Source organism: Melanotaenia boesemani, chromosome 22 (genome assembly GCF_017639745.1).
Source record: "Melanotaenia boesemani isolate fMelBoe1 chromosome 22, fMelBoe1.pri, whole genome shotgun sequence".
In the NCBI taxonomy this organism is placed as follows: domain Eukaryota; kingdom Metazoa; phylum Chordata; class Actinopteri; order Atheriniformes; family Melanotaeniidae; genus Melanotaenia; species Melanotaenia boesemani.
The window spans coordinates 25,730,711-25,753,813 of NC_055703.1; the positions used below are offsets into that span (position 1 = coordinate 25,730,711).

Below are 23,103 nucleotides of genomic sequence, written 5' to 3' on the forward strand. Positions count from 1 at the left end.
ACACGATGAAATCAACAGGAAACCAACGCTCCTCCTTCTTCATCTATAGACAGTCCGTGACCCAGATCACTGCGAACATGCACACACAAACACGTCACGCGTGAAGGAACACAAGCACAACGTGGGTTGAGGTTGATCTGAGTTGGCAGAACCGCCTCCAAACATGAGGTGATTAATGGACTTTTTCAGATGAAACAGAGGAAAATAAAAATGACATCAGCTGCCGTCTAATAAATATGTAAATGAAGGAGCTGCTGAATCATTCGACATGGAGCCGACCAGAGATCTGTCATGGGGAACATCAGACCTCATTCACCAGCAAAGTCATTCTTAACGAAGCCCGAACTCTGGCAGAATGTCTCAGTGAGGCGCCCCCTAACAACGGCTAATTCAGCATCCATCCTGCATCCTGTCTCTTCTCTGAGATCTTTCCAGCCAATAAAAGTTAGTCTTATTTTAACTAGTCTTATCTCTGTCTCTATTTCTTTTCCTTTCTTCCTCCATTAATGTCCTCCTGGGTTTCTTTGCTGAATCAGCCATTGTGCGCATTTAAAACAGTGTGTTGATATCCAGCTGTTCGCATGTGATGCGGTGTGCAGAAGGTGATGCAGCCTCCTGGGGAAAAAAAGTTGTAAAGTGGTTTCTCAGCATTGGAAAATTGCAGGGTAACAGCTCCAGGAACGTACATAATAAACGTCTCTGTGCCATCAAAACGAGTCAGAAACACAGAGTTTTAAAGGTCAGAGAGACGTACATACTGCAACTTTAAATTCAACCCACGATGCACTCACACTCATTAACGTGCATACTTGTACAGTCACTGTGTTGTAGCTCCAGTTTTGTTTTCAGTCATATTGTTGGTGCTGTTATTTGTGTTTTTCTTATAGGTGCTCGTCATGATTGTCTGCTTTGTTTCTTAAAGAGGCCATTAACACTACGTTCAGACTAATAATGCTCAATTTGGATTTTTTTGTGAAATCTGATTTTTTGAGAGTTCGTTCACATTTCCAATTAAATGTGACTTGTGTGTGATCTCCTGTATAAACCAAGAGTGTCCCACATGCGTAGAAGACACGACGACGTGACAGGTGAGCGTGCGTGTGACGTTTCGTGTTTACAGAGGTTAACATAGACGGTAACAGCGGAGCGTATGTTGCAGTTTTTAAGGTTATTGTCCAGCACATTTTTAATGGCATCGTTTTAGGGAGGAGATTACAAAAGAGGAGAGCCAGATTTGTGGCCATGGCATTTTGTGGAGCAGCGGCAGCAACGTCTGAACAGAGAAACGTGGGTACAAAGTCACGGCCAGGAGTGGTGGAGAGTGGTGTGAGGCCTTTACAGATAAGGAGTTTATATGATGAGCATTAATCCGACTTGTAGACTTTTTGGTGGATTTAGTTCACAGCTGTGACAAAGCACCCACATGCCAAAAATAAGCTTCTCTTGCTGAAATAATGCCACATTCTGGTTTTCATATGCTCTGAGTAATAACTGTTGTTTATGTCATAACATGTAAAATAATTACATGTTAATTTCAAACATTAATCTCTTTGCATTAAAGTGTTTATTTTGACAGCCCTAATTCAAGATTTAGAAGAAGCATTCATGTGATTTTACACATTTGTAGTGTTGGGAAATTAATTAATGCATCACAATCAAGATAATCGTAAAATCTTTTTTTTTCTTGGACAATAATCACACTAAGAAAATCTGTGATGGCGACATCTCTGATCTGAAACTGAAAAGACAAGAACGTTTCTCACGTTTGTGAATCTGACGTCACGATTTCTGAATAAATTTTCAGAAAGAATTTAGGAAGATTTTAGTGAATGAGGTCCAATGAAAGGACACGTCTGATCCAGACGTCCCACTAGGACACGGTGTCCGGACTCACCTTCGGGACGTTTCCACCTCTGTGGCCCTGCAGACACAAACACAGGCATCAGGTTGAGGTATCATCACCGGCTCAGAACCAGCCCGAGCAGAGGCGTCTCACCTCAGCAGCGTCGGACCGTTTGTCTTGCTGTCGTCCTCGCCTGACGAGCTCCAGCAGCAGCGGAGAATTCTGGTTCAGGTTCGACTCGCTCAGACCCAGCTCCCTGGAGACCAGGTCCCGGCTGTCCAGACCGTTCAGCTGCGGACGGACGAAGATGCTTTTACTCTGAAAATCATTTCCATCCATCACGTCTCTGAAGATGTTTGTAAAAGTCGGACCAGGTTTAGAAAAGACCCGCTTTGTTTGTAATTAAATGAAACTGCATGTAAGGAAACAGTCTGGGTTCTGGAAAACCTGAACCAGCAGAAAGAATAAAGACAGGATCCTGGATTAAACTGCTCCTGCTTCTGGTTTTCTCTGCAGTTAAGAGACTGAAAGCACAAAGCTCAGATCAGAGTCCCTGAACGCAACACAGCAGTCTCCACAGTGTGTCAAAAATCAGGTGACCTGGACAAAACACAAGCCACAAACCACAGAGACGGATCTCTAAGTCAGACTGTGGTCACGTGACATCTCTCGATGATCTAATCTGATCTCAGAGTCTGTTTCACCACCTCATCATGTTCTGATGCAGAAAACACACACGGATTTCCTGATGAAAGCGTCTTAACTCGGACGAGAGTCTGTTCGCCGTCTCGTCGAGGTTGGAATATTTTTAACAAGACATTTTTTTTTAGTAATCTTATTTTATTAGTGCTGAACCTGACAGAGGAGATGGAGGAAGAGAAAAAAAAAAGAAGAACAGAAAGATAAAACAGAGAGAGGCGAAGAGAAAAGGACAGAATTGAAATGTGGAAGTAAAAGTTGTCTAGGATGCCTAAATCACATCAATACAGTATTCACAAAAAAATATAAGCTGCCACAGTACTACACGATACATAAAGAAAATAAGATAATGATGGTATGAAAAAGTACAACAGTCATCAAACGTACCTGCAGAGAAACGTACCAACACACAAACATCAGCAACATCTAGGCGAAAGCAGATGGAGAGACGAGCATGTTTGTGAGCATGCACGTGTGAACGTGCACATATGAAGATGCAACCAGGATGAAATGTGTGCTAGTGAGGGGATTGTGACAACACCACATCCCGAAGCATCAGGGGGAGACAGGAAGGAGCCCGAGACCCCAAAGGCCCGGAAGGCCCACGGAGCACAGAGCCCAGGACAGCCAAAGCGGAGAGAGCAGCGGCCTCAGCCAGCCCAGAGCAAACCGGAGCCCCCCGACCGGAGCCCCCCGACCGGTGCCCCCCGACCGGTGCCCCCCGAGCGGAGCCCCCCGGGGCACCGAGCAGCAAAGGGCGACGATGAGCAGGCCCAGCGGGCACCGGGTGCTGAGGTGCGGGACGCAAAGAGAACAAGCACCCCACAGACCCAAGGACGGTCGCCGACACGTCCCGGCTGTTCCAGTCATGTGATCTGAGGTTGGAATATTTTGACCACATGCACCTTATCGTCTCTGCAGCTATGATTTTGCCTTATTATAAAGATTTATTTGATCTTAATTGCATTACTTTTTATTCATTCGCTCACTCATCCTTAGTTGTTCTTATTGTTTCTTAAGGTTATTTAATCTTCGTTTTAACTCAAGCGTTTTCCTCGTGGGGATAAAATCTATTTTGATGTGTGTGAAGGCTTGTTTTATTTTTAATTTGAATTAATTGCTTTTTTATCATGTATGCACTTCGGTTGCCTTCAGCGTTAAAGGACTTTATAAATAAAGTTTGAGTTGATTTTATTTATTGAACATGCACATTCCTTGTATATATTTTATAATGTGTACATCTCAGTGTTACTTATTATTTTGTTTTCTTACGTTATGTACATTTGTTTGCTCTTCCCGTAGTTGTCTTTGCTTTAAAGTTTATTGAACTGAATTGAATAATCTGCTGCTGTGAAAAACTTTATAAATAAAGCTTTATATTAATGTGACTCACTCCACCTGGAACTACATGATTCTCCATCAGGAAGTTCTGAAACCTTCTCAGCGAGCTCAGACAAAGAGGACGGGTGTGTCCCAAACACTCAGAAACTCACCGAGTTGATCTCCGGCTGGAACACGGCCAGACTAAAGTCCAGGTTGAAGACCTGCAGGAAGTCCACGATCAGACTGGCCACCAGCCGGCCTGCAGGGAAACATAACTGGTTCAGTTTCAGGTTTAGGAGCTGAGCTGTGACCTCTCTGTAGGCCAGTAGCACCCCTCTGTGGTGACAAACAGGAACTACAGGACCGAAGACGGAGACAAACTCACCATCCTTGGTGTCGAGACATTTCCTCAGGTTTTCATTGACGAGAGGGGTTTTGTTCTGAAGACAACAGATACTGTTAGACAGACGATGATCTGAAATGTGGATGAAAACAGAATAAGACTCACCTCCAGCCGGTCCTGGTCCTCCATGGCCAGAAACACAGCTGCCCTCATCTCTGCCTGCAGGAGACAGAAACAGAAATCCTCTCTCATCACTTCAGGTTTATAAACTTGTCGCTCTCTTCACCTTCAGCTGAGAATCAACCTGAAGTTCAAAACATTTGTTATTTTAAACAGGATGTGATGCTTCATGTTTCATCATAAGAAAAATACTTTTAGTTTCCGAAGTTCAATGCTATGAGCTTCCAGCAAGATCAGTGCGTTACTTCCTCCAGAGGGTTGGGCTGGATCAGAAACAACTAAGAAAGCACCGGAGACATGCAGTAGCCGCAGCAGCTGAGTCCAGCTCAAGATGGCTGTGTCTGCGCCCACACTGGGAACCCTTCTGCAGGTGAAGTCTAATCAGTCTTTCCTGCCCCACTCAGGCGATGAGTACAGGTCAGGAGGGGAAACACCTGCAAGGTCCCTGCTGACGATGCAGAAGGGTTTCCACTGATGCGGTTGCTCAAAGACCACCGTAGCGTAGTTCCTGCAACTGCTGCTTGTAGCAAAGCATCTCCCATGTTTGTTTCGCCCTACAAATTATTACATTGTTTTTATTTCATGAAATAAATTATTTCTTTTTTCTATTGTTTTTATTTATTTTTACCCAAATATGGAGGACTGAAACTGCCTAAATTGAAAATAAATACAGAAACATAAAAATGTCTCAACAAACTAATTAATATGCATTAATAAATAATGCAAAAAATATTGAAATATTCATTTTTCCATCAAGTAATTTACAGTAATGCCACATTCATTCATTATCTGTACCACTTAGTCCATGAGACACCAGACCGCTGGCCTGCCCTGCTGCAGCTTCTTAATCAGTCAACTAAGAGCACCAACCCTCATGACAGACAGGCTGGCCTCCTGAATAAGGTGATAGAGTCCAACCCTGAACCTTTCAAGCCTCATTACTGTGAACTGCTACAGCTGTTCCCTACTGTGTTGCAGGACCTCAACAACCCAACAGCTTTGTACTACTGCATCCTCATGATTACAGCTACACTGGCACAGATGAAATTAAGCTGATGGAGTCTATCATCCTAAATTTGATTGTTGCTCTAAAGCACCTCATCAAGGCCGATCAGGATCAAGCCAGTGAGGCTATGGAGGTGTTTATAGAGCTCATGGAGATTGAGGTGTCCATTATCATGCCTCATGTGGCGTACATTGTCCTTTCCTGCCTGGAGGTGGGCAGCAACACGGAATAGAGCGACTACTGAAAGTGCTCTCCTGCATCACTTTCCTTATCAAGCTAGAGAGTAAGACGGTGTAGTAATGCCACATGAACTGATAATTCTGTTTTAATTTTAAAATGTTTTAATTTAACTCTGTATAAACACAACTATTTATATACTTTGCCATTTGATTTTAGTTGTATTTATTTTTTAACAGATTTTTTTTAAACTTTCTTCTTTTATTTTTCTCCCTAAAATGATGTAAGTTGTGTAAGTTGCATTTCTTCCCGCTTGCATTTATTTCTCGAAGTGTATTTATTTCTGTCTACATTTGTGTATGCATTTACCCATTGTTATGTAAAGGGGGGTTAAGGCGTGTCCTGCGGTCAGGAATGTCACATTCTTATAAATCACTTGAAGGAACAACTTCCAAACTAAACTAATTTAGGCATTTTAACTCATAACACAACATTTTGGGATTTTGTATTGTAAGTAATAATCATGAAGCACATGTCTGAAAATAACAGTATCAGGTAACATCATCGTCCATCCAGTCATCCTAAACAAAAAACCGAATCTGACACCGCTGCTGAGGAAACAGCTCAGACAACGCTGCAGACAACTCGTCAGATGTCTGCATTGATGAACATGAAGTCATTCTGAAGAGCAGCATGAACCAGTAACTAACCACAACTAGCTGACACTGTTATCTCTCGGTGAGATAAACTAAACCTCTGACACTTCCACATAAAAAGTTAGCAGAAACTTCGCCATCCGTTAGCAATCAGGAGCTAAGCCATGCTAACTAAGAAGCTAACATGAACCTATCAAAGCTATTCGGAACAAAGTTCTGGCGTCGGTTCGGACCTTCAGCTTGTTAAGAACTCCGCTGTTCTCCAGGTTCTGGATCAGCAGGTCCCTCAGCTCCGTGTCGTCCTCAGCGGCTGACATGATTAGTTGAAGCTAAGATAGTAAGCTAACCTCTGCTACCAGGACAACAGACCAAAACAAACAGACCGGAAACGCTTCTTCTTCTGCTGCTGCTTCTCATCCGGGTCTTATCAGCGTGTTACCGCCATCTACAGGAGAAAAGACGGTAGTCGACGTGGAAATAAAACTGTTCTGTTTATTAATTAATTTAATTTATAACAGCGCTTTCTTTATCCACATGACGTTAATCAACACTGATTATTTTCCTCTTCAAAAACTCAAGTGTTTTTAATTCTACTACCTTTGTTCAGTTGTTTCGTCTTATTTAATCTTATCTGCCCTGAATTTGAATAAGTTGAGAAAGTACAAAAAAATCACTTAAAGAACAAGAAGCAGTTATTCTTCAATTTCCTTTGACTTTTATTTCACTGCACAGACAATGAACTTAACATTTTTCATTGTGTGTCTTTTCATCTTCATTTTTTTAAATTCATCCATTTTTAGCCAACATCGCAGACCTGCAGTGCATACCAGAAAAAGCTGGTTCAGTCAATCTTTTATCTTCAATTCCATTTCTCCTCCCAACACTATGACATTTTGAGAATGAGGAAACCAGGTGATGAAAAGTTTCAAGTGGTTTTGTCCCATTCCTAAAAACACATCTTTAGGTGTTCAGCAGGGTCAAGGTAGTTTTAAAATTCTCCAACACTCTCTAGGGACAGGTTGTGACTGCAGTATCCTCTTTTTCCTCAGTAATACTGCTATAATGAATGTGGTTCTTCATGGTCTCGTTGGATGTCTCTGAAAAAGCTGTGGGGTGCTGATGACATGCTGTAAATTCTTGGTGAACCTTTCAAAGCTGCAGAATACTGACTCAATATCAGAACTTGGTTTTTGGACGTGATGCTGATCAGTGTTTTTGTTCTTTGCTCAAGGATTAAGTTAGCAAAGTATTTAGAAAAAAGAGGCATTAATGATAAATTTAAATCAGAAAATCTTAAAAATTTGAATTTGGGGGTTCTCTCTCTCTCTCTCTCTTTGTTAAATTGTTAAATACTGGTAAATCTAAGGTCTGAGCAATCCAGTTTAATGCAGAGCATCAGATCTTCACCTCTGAGCCAAAAAGTACAAATGAATATGGAGGCCTTAAATGTGTGGACGTCCAAATACCGATAACAAGAAACCGAGAAGTCTGTGACGTCATACAACCGCCAAAAATCCAGAGAAGAGGAGGAGGAGGGCGAAGGGTGGAGGTCACAGGGATAAAAGCATAAAAAGCCGGAGAAAGGGTAATTGTGAGGGGAGAGTGAGAATAAAAGCTGGAGGAGGGACCTAAAGAGATGGATGAGGGGGAGGAGAGAGAGAGAGAGTGATTCAGAGGGAGGAGGGGGAGACAGCCAGACTGGGTGGAGGAGGAAGAGGACGACGCATAGATAGACAAACAGACTGAGGACCAGACTCCTGGAGGATCCGCCGCCGCCTCACAGCTGCTGCTGCCGCCGGATACACGCGCAGCTCACCCGGAGCCATGGCCGACGAAAGCGCCCAATTTACGGCCTGCACCGGCTCCAGCCTCCTGCAGCCGGTCAGCGAGATCACCAACCTGCCGCTGGACCAGGTAAGACTTGCCGGCGCATCTTCCCCAGCATCAGCCCGGGGCCGAGCCTCGGAGCCCGGCAGCGGCCGCTCCGGAGCTCCGTGGCGGGGACCGGATCTCCGATCCGAGGCAAGGCGGTCTGTTATGGATGGAGGCCGCGCGCAGAATCCAGGTCTGTGATGTAATGATGTTTTCTAATGACAAACAAAAAGTGTGTGCATATGTGTGGATGTGCGCGTGCGCGGCAGAGAAGACGTGCGTCTTTGTGCCGCTTCTTTGGAGGCGATAATCGGAATAAACGCGAGCATCTGACTGAAAGCAAAAGGTTTACACAACAGCGATCCGAATTCAGGAAGAGGAGGAGGAGGAAGAGCTCATCAATAATCGGACCGTTTATTATCTGACACTTGGTCCAGTCAAATGAATCTAACACGCTGAAACCGACTGGTTGGAAATTGAAAGAAATACTCGCTACAAATAAACAAAATATTTTCTGAATCTTAGCTGCTTCAGTCCTGTGGGCCCCTCCACAGGGTCAGCAGGAAGAAGCTGCAAGAGACTCATTTGATTAAATCCTCAATCTCGAGCTGCAGCATCGTGTTACTGATGTTAAACTGAGCCACATATTTACAGATCACTCAGTTTAATCAGCGCACCGATGATCAGATCATTAAATTATCTGCTGTTAGCTGATCAATCATGTGGAGGAAACTTCTGGAAACGTGCTGGCCTGTTTGCTAGAAACAGTAAAATTGCATAACTGGACATCAGAAACTCAAAGAGAAGTTGTGACACGAGGAGAAGAAAAAGAAGCTTTAAACGTTGCTTTGAGAGACAGAAAAGCAACAAATGAGCTGTTTTTTATTATCAAACAAGTGAAGCTGTTGATTATTGATTGAATTCTGATTGTCAGTAAGAATACTCTTCTCTTCTTGACTAGAGCCTCCTGTACAGGGGTCAGCATGATATACGTGCAGTACAGAAGATGTTTGCACACACTAGGAAGCAGCAATGCTAACACGTAGCATAGCAAAAAGACAGAGAAACTCAGCTAAAATACTCTACCACAAACCACACACAGTTCAAACTTCAAGCAGTTACATGGGGATGTTAGAAAACATGATAATAGCACTGTCCACTCTAGAGCTTCTGCTAATTTCTCCACACAAACAAGGAGTCACATCAAGATGTCTCATCACTGCCGACAGAGAGCTAGCAGCCTCGTGCATCATGTCTCACTTTGTGGTGAAAAGTTTGATTCCAGCTCTAAAAAAAACTCTGCTAATGTGTTTTCATCTGACTCTGCCTTTGCTTGGGATGAATCATGAAGGTCCTGCTAGTTTCCATGGAGATGAAGGAGGTTTTATAGTGAAGCATTCAATCTTCCTATCAGACTATCTTGGGCTTCTCTTCTTTCTGGGTCCTCGTGGTGTTTCTAGGGTGAATTTAGATCTCTGAATTCTCCTAAATCTGAACTGTTCAGGTTCACTTTTTAACTTTTTACTAATTTCTCATCAGATATCACTTTACTAACCTGCAAAGTACACAGTAACACATATTGTGATTCTGATACGTCTGTAGTAATACCACATACCACATTTCTTTTTAGACCTTTTACTTTATTTGTTTTGGGTATATCGTTTCAGACAGGAGAAATAGACCTCTTTTAAAAGAGGTTAATTGTGTGAGATATTTAATAAATATATTTAATAAAAACACCTCTCTGAGTAATAAAAGAAATAAAAATTATGATATATGTTGTATATTTTATATAATTTAAAAAAAAGTCTAAGACAGAAGTTTAAACTGGATCCACTTCAGGTTCCACCTCCGGATGGAGTAAATTCTTAACAGGTGATCCACCTGCAGGGTCACAGGTACTGTGCTCTGATTGGCTGAGAGCCAGGTCTGAACCTGCTCGGCTCCGGTTCTGTTTGGGCTGAAGTCCATGTGTCTGTGGTTTCTCTGCGGAGCTTCGGCTGAGTAATCGCTCAATTTACACGCCGTCCATTATTCATGACACGCACTGACACTCAGATTACAGACGCATCAGATGCTCCTGAACGCAGCGTGGAGTGTGATGGAGAGCCTCCTCAGCAGCTGGTGACTGGCGGTGTGTTCGGATGTTGTAGTAAATCTCCCACCTGCAGTCTGATCCTGATCATAGCGAAGTGAGCTGCAGTTATTGATCATGAAGGTCTGGACGATCAGGTTCCTCCCCGGTCTGGAGCACCTTGTGGACTGGACTCTTTAACGGGTCTGAAATGAGATTAAATGGTTTCTGATGTGTAACTGAGAGCATCGTGGTGAGGCACTTTGGATGAGAGCTCTGTTCATGTTTCCAGCCAGATGACGCCTCCTCCTCTTCCTCCTCCTCGTCTGGACTTCAGCTTTCGGTCTGTAAATTGATCATTTCATGCCTCCTCCTCCTCTTCCTCACACACCTGATCTGTTCCCTCTGCAGGTGAACTTCGTGGTGTGCCAGCTCTGCGCTTTGATCTCGGCCTTCTGGTTCCGGCTCTTCCTCCATCCCAGTAAAACCAGTCCCTTCATCAGGCATGTGGTGGCGACTGTGCTAGGAATATACTTCGCTCTGTTCTGCTTCGGCTGGTAAGACTGAGGAAGACTCCGATCTTCAGCGCAGGCATCAGAAATTCTCACCAGACCACAAAACAACAAACTCAGGAAAATGTCTTCTTCCTCTGAGCCTCAGAGCTTTAGAAGACTGAAACTCTTCATCTTCATCATCATAAACCCTCACACCATTCTGTTTGCATCCCCTTAACAGACAGAAGGTCCAAATTTAAGCCCATCAGCCAGAAAACTTTGGTGAAAATAAGTCATCATCCTCCTCTCTTCATTTTTATATTCTCCCTATAACCTTCTTTAACCCTTTTACACACAGTGTCCACTACAGTGAAACTTATTTAAACACTGTAAAGGATGGTATATTTGCACATTAATATCTTCATTGGACATTTGTCAGTCATTCAGCGTCCTGCCACTCTCTCAAAATAAATAAATATAAAATTTAATGTACATATATTGTAATTACCAAGTTTGCCTCGGTGATAAACAGGAAAAGGAAATGATCCAGCTATATGTTTCTAGAATAGTTATATCATGTAAAAATGGCAGAATACTATGTTTTAAATATTTTTATAGAATAACAAAAAGTTAGAATAAATGAAAAGTAAAGAAAAGCATCAGTGTGCTTGTCTGCAGAAGTAAAATTTGCAGGAATTTTTTTTATTAACAGCTTTACAGATTCTTGCTGCTTAACAGTTGTTTTGATGTCTGTCAGTCAGGATTTGGACATCACAGCACTGAAACTGTCCTCGTCAAAGTCTTAAACAACATTTAAACAACAGCCATCTAAGCACAGACAGCAGCAGAAGTCTCAGTTCTGCTTTAGACACAGTCGACCAGAATATCCTGTTAGACAGGAAGTATTTCGTACCATCTGGTAACTATAGATCTACTCAAAAAATGACGTGGAGTTCCCCAAGGCTCCATGTTGGCCCCCCTATTGTTCAGCATCTACATGCTCCCACTAGCTCAGATCATGGAAACAAACCAAATATGTGATCATAGTTATGTTGACGACACTCAGTTTTATATCACTGTCTCGCCAGGGGACTCTGGTCCCAGGCAAAGCTTGGATGTTTTAGACTTTTATTCAGCTAAATAAAGAAGCAACATTTTTTATTTTGTTTCGAACCAAAGATGAGCATCTGAACATTAGTACCCAGTTTCAGTCATGTTAAAACCAACAGCTCAATCCAAAAAATCTCATTTATCAGCTTTTTACCAGCTGAAGAATAAATCCAGAATAAGTGGCCTGATGGCTCACCGTGATTTAGAAAAAACCTCTTCAACTTCTATTGTAAGTTGTCTTAACTACTGTCACAGAGTTTACGGTACTTCTGAGATCATCTGGGCCAAGTTTTCTTTCCACCCTGAGTTCAAACTAAACATTTAGTTTTTCTGCTTTTGATATCTGGAACAAACTACCAGAAACCATGAATTCTGATCCAAACTTTAGTTCTTTTAAATCGAGTCCTAAACTTTTATTTTCAGCCGCTTTTATTTGAGAGTTTTTATTTGTGTTTTTAAGATAATATCTTGCATAATATCTTGTACAATAACAGTGATGATGATGATGATGATGATGATCCTGCAGAATATGTACCTCACTGTATATATTTTGTTAACAGTTTCTCTCTGTTTTACCTTTTTCTGTTTCTATTTTATTTCTTTTATTCTGTTTTAGTTTGCTCTAAAGCGTTTAATGATTTATGTAAAGCGAATTGTCTTATACATGAAATTTTCCTTCATCATGTAGGACTTTTTGTTTCTGTTATGTTCTGCAGGTACGCGCTTCACTTCCTGGTTCAGAGTGGACTCACCTACGGCATCATGATCCTGACCGGAGTGGAGCACATGCACAAGTGAGCTTCATATAGTTTTTACAGATCAGTGTGGAGTCTGAAGGTTTGATGGCGTCTTTGTTTGCAGGATCTGAAGGACCCATGAAAAAGAACCTCAGTTAGATCCTTTTTAATCTCCCAGGTGGACAGAAAAGGAGTTGGAACCCTAAAACATGCTGGGATGGCTTGAAAAACACACAAACAAAAAAACAATATAATTATTTTTTTCCTCTTTTCCTTCATTACGGCCATGAAGCTACAGTTCATATCACTTCATTTGTAAATATTCATTATTTTTTACATTTCAGACCTAAAACACCCCACACATGTTTGGATGGGAGCAGTTCAGAGTGATAACACTGTTATTCCAAACAGGTGGTTTGAGGACCAGAGATGTTCAGAAGATCTGTAGTTTGCCTCCAAAAGTGAGGAAATCATTGAACAATAAAACAAAGTTCCTCAAAGAAAGACCAAAGAGATTTCCATATTTCTCCCTCTACAGTCAGAATATTATTAAAGCATTCAAACAATCTGGGAGATTTTCAGTGTTTAAAGGACAAGGAAGCAAGTTCAAGCTGGACACCGTGATCTCTGATCCCTCAGATGAACCAGCATCCAGAACCATCATCATCATCAGCGGATAGAAGCTCATGAACAAGGATTACTGTGGAAACCTTCATCAAACTTTACAATATAGATGCTACTTCAGACTTTATTGAGCCAGGAGCAGCGTTGACTTCTCTGGACTCGGAGGAATCTGGGATGGACCATCACACAGTGGATACCTGGATTGTGGTCAGACAAATCAGTGTTCCAGATCTTTGTTGGAAAAATGGAGCAAAGAGGAAAAGAAATGTCCAGACTGTTCGGAAAAAGTCTAAAAGACCGGTTCTGTGATGGTGTGGGGCTGGATCAGGGTTCTGTGATGGTTAGGGGTCAGGTCAGGGTTCTGTGATGGTTAGGGGTCAGGTCAGGGTTCTGTGATGGTTAAGGGTCAGGTCTGGGTTCTGTGATGGTTAAGGGTCAGGTCTAGGTTCTGTGATGTTAGGGGTCAGGTCAGGGTTCTGTGATGGTTAAGGGTCAGGTCAGGGTTCTGTGATGGTTAAGGGTCAGGGTTCTGTGATGGTTAAGGGTCAGGGTTCTGTGGTGGTTAAGGGTCAGGGTTCTGTGATGGTTAGGGGTCAGGTCTGGGTTCTGTGATGGTTAAGGGTCAGGTCAGGGTTCTGTGATGTTTAAGGGTCAGGTCAGGGTTCTGTGATGGTTAAGGGTCAGGTCAGGGTTCTGTGATGGTTAAGGGTCAGGTCTAGGTTCTGTGATGTTAGGGGTCAGGTCAGGGTTCTGTGATGGTTAAGGGTCAGGTCAGGGTTCTGTGATGGTTAAGGGTCAGGTTACGGTTCTGTGATGGTTAGGGGTCAGGTCTGGGTTCTGTGATGGTTAAGGGTCAGGTCAGGGTTCTGTGATGGTTAAGGGTCAGGGTTCTGTGATGGTTAAGGGTCAGGGTTCTGTGATGGTTAAGGGTCAGGGTTCTGTGATGGTTAAGGGTCAGGGTTCTGTGATGGTTAAGGGTCAGGGTTCTGTGGTGGTTAAGGGTCGGGGTTCTGTGATGGTGTGGGTAGAAATGAACTACTGGAGAAATAAGGAATGTCGTTGACGGTGATGATGATGATGATGATGGTCTGACAGTCATGTCTGTGGCTTGCTGCAGGTACTGCCTCGTGGTGGCTCTCAGCTATCTGAGTCTGTGTCAGATCACCCGGGTCTACGTCTTCGACTATGGCATGTATTCTGCAGACTTCACCGGGTAAGACAGCTACACCTGAAATAGGTTTGCATCATGTTGGTGGAGTCTGACTCACTGCTGCTCTTCTCTTTCAGCCCCATGATGGTGATCACTCAGAAAATCACCAGCCTGGCGTTTGAAATCCATGACGGTAAGCTGGGACTGTAGTTTTTGGCTGGTGGAGGTTTGATGTTCAGACTTCCATTTTACTCTTAAATTTTCTGTTTTTCTGACAGGAATGGCTCGGAAGGAGGAGCACCTGACTGCAGGACAGAAGATTTTGGCCATAAGGTTTGTCTCCATGAGTTCTGGCGCAGCATCAGGAACCTGGTCTGAAGGTACAGAAGAACCAGTTTGTTCTTGTTTTCAGGCGGATGCCCAGTCTGCTCGAGTACTTTAGCTACAACTGTAACTTCATGGGGATCCTGGCTGGACCCACCTGTTCCTACAACGACTACATCGCCTTTATCGAAGGAGACCCACGCCGCCACAGAGACCAGACCACCGACGGGAAGTCAAAGAGCAAGATGAGCCAGAGCGAACCATCACCAAACGTAGGTCACATGGTTGTTTTCATGTCACTAATACAGTTAAATTCAGATCAAGCTGCAGTAATTGTTTTAACTCCAAACACCTTAGAAACAATCTGACCATGTAGTCAATCTGATGGCATCTCCCTGGCTACCTAAGTTAACTAGAACAGCTTGGAAAGAAATGATCATGTGGACCCCTTCTTACCTCTGACTTTATTAACCCTTTAACACCCAAAGTCTCATATCTGATGTAGTTTCTGAAACTTATTGCATCACTTTATGGTAAAAACCCTGTTGTAAACAATCTGATACTCATCTTCTGCCCCCTGGTGGGTACCTTTTGTACTACAATAATTCAGACATCACACAGTAATAGTGGTACGTATAAAATTTTATTTATTTATTTTTTTTTTTTTTAGTTAGTTACCTTTTGCTAATGAACCAAATAAAGACTCAGACTTGGAAGATTAAAACATTACTTTCCTCCCTGTGGAGTCCCCCTCAGCTCTTTGTTGAAAAATTAACCTGTGTAGGAGCTGCTAATTAACATCGTAGAGGATTAAAATAAAAACATATTTAACTTAGCTAAAATTACGCGGTGAGATGAGTATGTTGAGTCGTTAAGGGAGCGTTTAGCCTAGGGTTTATGACTGATGCTATAACTGGCCACCAGGGTGCACTGCAGATACAGGACTTTGGCTTGTTGACTTGCAGGTTTGTTTCCTCCCTGGATTTAGAAGGTAGAGAAAACTAAACCAGAACAAATGTGTGTCTCCTCAGATGGAAGTTGTCCGTAAAGTGGCCACCTCCTTCTTCTGCCTCCTGGTCTTCCTGTCGGTGTGTAAGGTTTTCCCCGTGGAGCGGAACATCGAGGACGACTTCATTGCCAACACACCTTTCTACGCTCAGGTGGTTTACCTGTATCTGTCCATGGTGACCACCAGACCCAAGTACTATTTTGTGTGGACGCTCGGTGGGTGACTGAAACCTTTGTCCTGTTTGTTGTTAAGACAACAGTTTGTTGATAGTTTCTAAAACTGTTAGAAAGTCTAATGAATCTCTCACCTGAATAACAGCTGATGCCATCAACAATGCTGCCGGTTTCGGCTTCAACGGCTACGACAGTAATGGTTCTCCTCGCTGGGACCTCATCTCCAACCTGAGGATCCTCAACATAGAGGTGAGAATTGCCTCTAACACCTAAACAATGTTTATTACCAGTGTAACATCTGAAACAGCAGGGAGTCTGATCAGATGTTTTCTCCAGTTTGCCACCAGCTTCAAAGTTTTCCTGGACAACTGGAACATTCAGACGGCACACTGGCTCAAAAGGTCCGTCTGAAAATTTAATCCACTCTGAATGTTAACATGTGTCATGCTGTATAGAATATCAAGCATGTTTCTGTTTGACTTCTGATCTTTGGTAAACAGGGTGTGTTATGAGCGATGTCCCTACCACCCGACAGCCGCCACCTTCATCCTGTCTGCCATGTGGCACGGAGCCTATCCAGGATACTACCTCACCTTCCTCACCGGAATCGTCATAACGCTAGCTGCTAGAGCGGTGAGCTGCCCCTGCTAGCTGTTAGCTTAGCTTACTAACAGCCACACAGTTATATCTACACACTCCTCATGTATGAGATTACCACCACTAAACGGTAAAGTAAAAAACCTTGGTCATCTCATTACAACAGCCCAGCCTGCTGCTGAGGCTTCGGTTAATGTTCTCCTGGAAAACCTCTGGTCCTCCAATCCATATGAATGTTGAGCCCTTTTCACATGAGACACGTGACATTACTGGCTTCAGAACTCAGTTAAAGCAAAGCCATTCAGCCGTTCATATGTTGGTCACTTTTTGGTTCTTGTTTCTCACTATTCCTTCAGTAATGGCTGAAAAAGTGATAGAAAAACTACGGTATGCTGGCGATGAAGTTCGGTATAACAGATTAGTAGCCATGTTTATTTCATCAATCCCATCAGAGTCCAGCTGACATGTTTACATGGACGCTGGATAAAATGATCCCATCAGTTGTGTTTGCAAGATTTAATATGATCGTAACGCTTTTGACGTGTGTGTGCATAGTAATTTGGAAGAAGATGAAGAAGGTTTGCTTTTTTTAATTTTGAACCTTTTAACTGTCGTGATGCTCAGTAATCCTCAACTTTTTTAGTTTCAACCTAAACGTATCCACCACAGGCCCGTTCTGTTTACCTGCTGCCATCTGTCCTTAAACTCAGCCCAACGTGGTTCAAGCAAGCACAGAAACAACATCCACCACAGAAACCATCAGAATGACACATGGTTATATTTTCCTGCTGATCCCATCGTGAAACGTTTAAAACCCCTATTTTGTTCGGATTGAAAATTCTTTCCAGTTGAGGTCACTTGGATCAGCTGTTGTGTTTACATGACTCATTTTTATTCTAATTCAATAAAGTGTCTATAATTCTCTACAGCTGATTTATTTATGTTAGCAGACAGTTTTGTCATAAGTCTACCTGACATGTTTCGACAGCGGTCTTCCGTCTTCATCAGTGATGTCACTGGATGGTGTGTGACATGTACAAATCAGCTGATGTTCATTGAGGCCGCACGACCCCCTGATACGGCTCATCTGAACAACAGGTTGATGCCGCCCCCTGCTGATGGCTTGCTGCTGGAGGATTTTGCTCCAGGTGTGTGAAAGCAGGAAAGCCCCCTCATCCCGGTTCATGGCTGTGTGGGTTCACTTTCTGATCTCCACTGCTTCCATGATCCAACGCTAAAGTCTGGATCAATTCTGTTCACCGCAGGATTTCTTTTCTTTTGTTTTGGTCGGCGTCTACATCCCTCCTTGTGTAACACAAGTTCCCAAAATACAGACAGCGTATAAAGTGTCCCACCAGTGACACAAACACACTGGACCACTGCTGCATTGTTTTAAAAGACGCCTATCGCTCTGTCCTTCATCTCATCCCGACCTACAGGCGGAAATTAAAAACTTCTAAAGGCCCATTTATGCTCAACGCAGAAGACAGTTTCGTCCGTCTTCTGCGTAGGTTACGCGCGTAATTTGGTCCGTTTTCAGGGAGCTGAGCTATCCGTCTCTTGAGGCAGAAAAAAAACCTGGTTTTACCCTGTAGGGGGCATTATGAGCCATTTTTGACCCACAAAATCCCATTTTTTAAATAAAAAAAAAAATTATACATTTTATCAACAGTATAGATGGTTTTCATCACATGTTGTTTACAACTGAAACAACACATTTTAGGGTGCACTAGCCCTTTAAAGACAGGTGATGAGTTTATTAAATGACACTGGGTGCGACAATCACTGAAAAAAATAAATGTGATAAAGTTTGTAACATTCAGTCCAAGTGTGGAGCTGCAGAGTGAATGTGAATGAATGAGCTCCCTTCCGATGCCTCTGCCGATGTAGACATCCCTCACACATATGGAGTGAATCTTACGTAGTAACTTAAAGAACACACACAGGAGACATGTTGCAATGAGCTCTGACTGCGACGCTCAAACAACGCGACACGTACATGCAAAGATTGTCTATTAGTGACAGACATCACACTCTAACATAAACCAATATTATTCAGTCCGAGACTCCAGCAGCAGGTGCGTTAGACTCTCAGAAACTGAATAACTACATCAGTAGTGACAGTAGGGGCAAATGCTACTTCAGGCCACTTACTATAATAGTCTGTAAGAGTTATGGCATAGCAGCATTCCCATGCAGAATGCTTAAAAGGACCTGTAATGTCAATGTCCACCTTTTCCCATGGACCATTAGGAAGATCCACAAGTATAAGTGGTGCAGGTGCAGTTTTTGCAGTTTTGTCAGTGTACTGGTTCCTGGTGGTCAGTACGCAGCATGCAGTAACTACTGAGTCTACTGCCCAAACACAAGCAAGTGCTTCACGTTCAATAGTAGAATACTTATGTTCACCAGGGGAGAGTGTCCTGGATGCAAAGGCAGCTGTTCCCTCTGTGTTGTCTTGATGGGTCTGTGTGAGTACGGCTAAGCAGGGTCATATAGTGCCAGGGCAGGACTCTCCAGTATCAGTCTTTTGATTTCAGCAAAGCTGTACTCAGTCTCAGTGGTCCAGCTGAACTTCGGGTCAGTATAGTCTTTGAGTGGCACGTAGTGGTTCAACAGCAGTAGCTAAATTAGGGATGAACATCCTGTACCCTAAAGCTAGACCAAGAAATGATCTCAAGGAGCTTGTGTCATATGGGACAGGCACATGAGCCACTGCGCTGACTCTGTCTTTGTTGGGATAGAGTCCATCTTTTGCAATGGTGTGTCCTAGGAAAGACAAAGATGCCCGACTGAACTTAAATTTACTCATATTCAGTTTGAGTCCCGCTTCATTCAAAGCATCCAGCACTCCGTAGGTTGGCAATGTGATCCTGCTGGGTGGTGCCATAGCATCAATTGGTGGTGCCAGCTTCAGTTTGTAAAGCAAGTCGGATTCCAGAAACAGTCTGGCTCGTTTTCATGTAATGGTAATGGATCATGAAGCATCTGGTCCTCCAGAAAACTCACAAGCAGCAGCAAGCTCACGTAGTGCAACCAGAAACTCATTAACTGACTCACCACGTCTCTGTGTTCTGTCAAAATTTCTGCAATCACGTTTACTTTAGGAACAAAATGCTTTATCAGTTCCTCCACCGCAGAGGCGTAAGATGTACCTGTATCCGGCAAAGTATAAAACAGTCTCTGCCCTTCAGTGCCAAGCACATGGAGAACAATGGTGTGTCCTGGCGTCATGGCCAACTGTCCCTGGTAGCACCAACAACTAGCATGTACTTCTCAAACATCTTCAACCACGTAGTGAAGACGATAGCAGGTTGGACTGGACAGGACATAAAGGTACGGAAATGGCCATCCTCGTCGCCAAAATGTGGTGTTTAGTAGCACGTGTACAAGAACTAACAGGAGACTGTTACTATGCTTCACTCCCAACTTTATTCTTCACCTCTGTCTCACAGCATGCAGTCCCCTAGCGCCCTCTGTTGGTGCTCATCTATGTAACAGAACACAGCACATGAAGATGGCATCATGCTAAATTGTAAGATACCTAAGTAACTACAGACAGTAATTGCAGTGCTTTGTCCTCACAGGTCAGACACAACGTTCGGCCATACTTCCTACAGTCCACCACCCACAAACTGGTTTATGATGTCATCACGTGGGCAGCCACTCAGATCGCCATCTGCTACACAGTGGTCCCTTTCGTCCTGTTGTCCGTGGGCCCGTCATTAAAGTTTTACAGGTCGGTATGTTTGTCACGTTTGTTTTGTGTCATTCAGGTTGAACTCTGACTCATTTAGACTTAATTCATGTTGTGTGAAACTGAAGTAATTAACTTTTAAAACTCTGCTAGATTGTCATCGCCCCAGAGAACTATTTCTTATATTGTCAACAGTTTCTCAGGAACAGTAGTGTGTAACTTTGTGGGGTAAATTGTGATGGATAGCTTACCCTTTAGGTGATCTACAGAAATTTTACAGACATTTATAAGGTTTATAATCGAGCTGCAAAATGAAGTGTTTATTCAGAGTAATCCATGAATGATCCATGATAACATTATTTACCACATTTTCATTATAAAAAAGCTCGATATCACTACTATGTTGCCAAGAGATGTCTATCTTGACCAGGAAAGGATGATGAAGCCACTTCCTGTCAAACTTTCCACCAATCAGAGAGCTTAAATTGACAGTAATGTCCAATCAGGAGCAGCCAAAGATAAACAAGTGAGAGGAAAGCTCTGTGTCTGAAAAGAAAACCAATAATGCTCTGGAATAAATGGCGCCAAAAGCAGTGGAGTGGCAGTTGGTTTTGTGAGAATAGTAGGTAAATAGTAGCATAAATGCAGCATAATAAATTATGCTGCTATATTTATTGATACGTTCATCTTACATCATTTTAGCCTCATCATCTGACAACTGAGGCTGAAAACACAATGTCTGTATGTTAATTAAAAGAGTTGATGGTCAATTCATTTCTTATCATTCAGTTGGTGGATCAATTAATTTAGGATGACCCACTCCCCACGTTCTCTCCAGGTCCTGGTGCTTCAGCCTCCACATCGGCTGCGTTCTCCTCGCTGTGATGTTACCTGTCAAACCGAGACATCTGCGCCTCAAAGACCAGAAGACCTGCCACCAAGGTCAAGTCCAGAGCCCCCTGGAGGCAGCAGACTCCACCTACAGCCAGAAGGAAAAAACTACATGAGACAGGACAAAGACTAATCCTGTACGTCACATTTCCATGGAGTTGTTTAGAAGGAGTCAAACAGGCCCAGGGACCTTATTGCTGGACTGGATTTGGATCAATACCCAAAACTGTATTATTTGGATTCAGTCGGAGATGTACATGAAAGCAGGTCGTGGGTTGTATTGTCTTTGAAAGGAAGTCCGACTGCCAGAACTATAAGCTGGAAGGTTGAAACCAACGGTCAGTGTTGGAGGACATAAATACATAATGTGAGTTTTTATGAAGCAGCTGTGTGTAATCAGCCATGGTATTAAACCAATTCTTTATTGTCACAGGAAGAAAGTATTTGAATGAATGAAGTCACAAATTTTGAGTGATACACCAAACAACTACATAAATGTAAATGAGTAGGATGAACAAAAGTCAGCCTGATTAAACCACAGCATCATAGTGTTAAAAGAAGAAGGTAGTTTTGGAGAAAGTGCCAATAATCATTTCACTCAGTCGCCTTAGTTGTTTGGATTTGTACAAGAAAAAGGAAAAAAAAAGTATTAACTATCTCAATGTGTTTACATTTGTAGATGTCAGTTTTGGTTGAAGTTGTTTCATTTCTTCCAAAACAGAGAGAAAACTTTAAGAAATGTGCTGAAACTCGAAAAAAAACTCTCAAGATGTGAACTAAAATGTTAGGATCACGTTTTATATCACATCCTTTATAAAAGGAAATTTCTTAAAGTTTACTTTTCATTCAGCTAATGGTTTAGTTTTGAAGTTTAGTAGTGAAAACAGTCGCCAACATTTTAACTACCTGTATGAACTGCCTGTATGAAAGTAAGACAGAGAAAAGAGGTCAAAATGTTTAACCATAGCTATCACAATGAAACTCACCAACTTTACTTACATTAAGACAGTTCTTTATATTGTTAGGGTTATTTCTGAAACTGTTTTACATAATGAAACTTGATTTTTACATGTACAATTAAAATCACATCCATACAGTCTCACAGTAGTTCCTGAAACTGTCACAGGAGGATTAGTTTTAACAAATAGAAAAACTGTAGTTGGATACGTCCGCCATGAAACATAACTTTTAGAAAAAATGCAGTTAACATGGATCCAGTTTTTATTTCTTAGCTGTTTCCTGTTATTCCGACCGTTGGTTGAAATTAAAACACATCTGTCTGATTTGGACATTTTCTTGCCAATAGTCTGAAATGTTATGGAAACAAAGAAGCCCCATGTCCCGCCTCAAACACTGACATCATGTTAGCTAATGGTTCAGTTTAGATAGAAACAGTTGTTAGCAAACAGTTCATCTTGGAAACTTAAACAGTCAAATTCAAACAGTTTGGATTCATTTTATCTAAGTTTAATTCAGTTAACATTGACTGTGATAAAAACTAACAAGTTCATGTTGATTAACTCAATGTAGGTTAGTTAACAGGATGACTCGGCTCAACAGATTAGCCAAAGGGAAGGCTCAGCTCTTAAAGTTAGCAACGGGAAGGCTTGGCTCAGCAGATTAGCTAGCAGGAAGGTTTGGCTTAGAAGGTTAGCTAATGGGAAGGCTTGGCTTAGCACTTTAACTAACATGAAGGCTTGGCTCAGCAGATTAGCTAGCAGGAAGGTTTGGCTCAGCAGGTTAGCTAAAGGGAAGGTTAGCAAACAGGACTCAACAGCCCTAAATATGATTTTCAGACAAGCTCGAGTTTTGGTTTAATTTAAACAGTTTAATTCAGTTTGTCTTTTAACCACTGAACACAGTTCTGTAGCCCAGTATTTTACCTTCCATAAGTAACTGCCATGTTTTGTCTTTCAAAATAAAGCTGTATGTTTTACTGTTTGCATGTCTTGTGGGTTATTTTATGACACTGGTTGGAGAGATAAGGTTGCTAATGATAATAATGGACAACCAACCAGACAACAATCCACAGGTTTGATGTGTTTGTTTGGACCACATGGTGGTAAGAAACACATGCTCCAACTGTTTGGGGAATTTTGTCGGCAGATTGCAGGTAATGTCTGT

The 23,103-nt window shown here is 42.4% G+C and overlaps 2 protein-coding genes across 10 annotated transcripts in view; one reads left to right on the top strand and one right to left on the bottom strand.

Moving 5' to 3' along the window:
* Nucleotides 1-8,210, bottom strand: part of cep43 (centrosomal protein 43) — a 21,247-nt gene extending 13,037 nt beyond the window's left edge. For 2 of the 7 annotated variants that reach the window (XM_041975518.1, XM_041975519.1), the window contains exons 1-6: nt 6,461-7,238; nt 4,374-4,427; nt 4,251-4,305; nt 4,036-4,124; nt 1,997-2,134; nt 1,895-1,921 (exon numbers count right to left, since the gene is read on the bottom strand). In XM_041975518.1, coding sequence (XP_041831452.1) covers nt 1,895-1,921; nt 1,997-2,134; nt 4,036-4,124; nt 4,251-4,305; nt 4,374-4,427; nt 6,461-6,544 — 447 coding nt within the window. In that variant the 5' untranslated portion in view covers nt 6,545-7,238. Of the gene's footprint in view, nt 1-1,894; nt 1,922-1,996; nt 2,135-4,035; nt 4,125-4,250; nt 4,306-4,373; nt 4,428-6,460; nt 7,240-8,126 lie in introns of those variants that run through there. The other 5 variants (XM_041975521.1, XM_041975522.1, XM_041975520.1 and 2 more) reach the window with 4 other exon arrangements.
* On the top strand, nt 7,927-22,920 carry mboat2b (membrane bound O-acyltransferase domain containing 2b). Of its 3 annotated transcripts, XR_006009058.1 has the most exons (14): nt 7,927-8,141; nt 10,585-10,730; nt 12,494-12,571; nt 14,256-14,351; nt 14,426-14,481; nt 14,567-14,621; nt 14,701-14,884; nt 15,644-15,836; nt 15,940-16,043; nt 16,131-16,195; nt 16,295-16,427; nt 19,979-20,130; nt 20,927-22,614; nt 22,705-22,920. XR_006009058.1 is itself a non-coding variant. In XM_041975527.1 (13 exons), the coding sequence occupies exons 1-13, from the start codon at nt 8,052-8,054 to the stop codon at nt 21,093-21,095; spliced, it is 1,521 nt and encodes a 506-aa protein (XP_041831461.1). In that variant the 5' UTR covers nt 7,927-8,051; the 3' UTR covers nt 21,096-22,920. The 3 variants fall into 3 exon arrangements, 2 of the variants coding, with proteins under 2 accessions (XP_041831461.1, XP_041831462.1); XM_041975527.1 differs by having other exon boundaries at nt 20,927-22,920; XM_041975528.1 differs by lacking the exon at nt 7,927-8,141 and adding an exon at nt 8,210-8,292 and having other exon boundaries at nt 20,927-22,920.
* Nucleotides 22,921-23,103: the final 183 nt, after the last annotated feature.

What these genes read in the sequence shown, in the direction of transcription:
- mboat2b (XM_041975527.1), top strand. Translation starts at nt 8,052, where the DNA reads ATGGCCGACGAAAGCGCCCAATTTACGGCCTGCACCGGCTCCAGCCTC. An exon ending in GGAGTGGAGCACATGCACAA is followed by an intron (nt 12,572 to 14,255) that starts GTGAGCTTCATA and finishes GGCTTGCTGCAG; the next exon opens with GTACTGCCTCGTGGTGGCTC. An exon ending in GGCGTTTGAAATCCATGACG is followed by an intron (nt 14,482 to 14,566) that starts GTAAGCTGGGAC and finishes TTTTTCTGACAG; the next exon opens with GAATGGCTCGGAAGGAGGAG.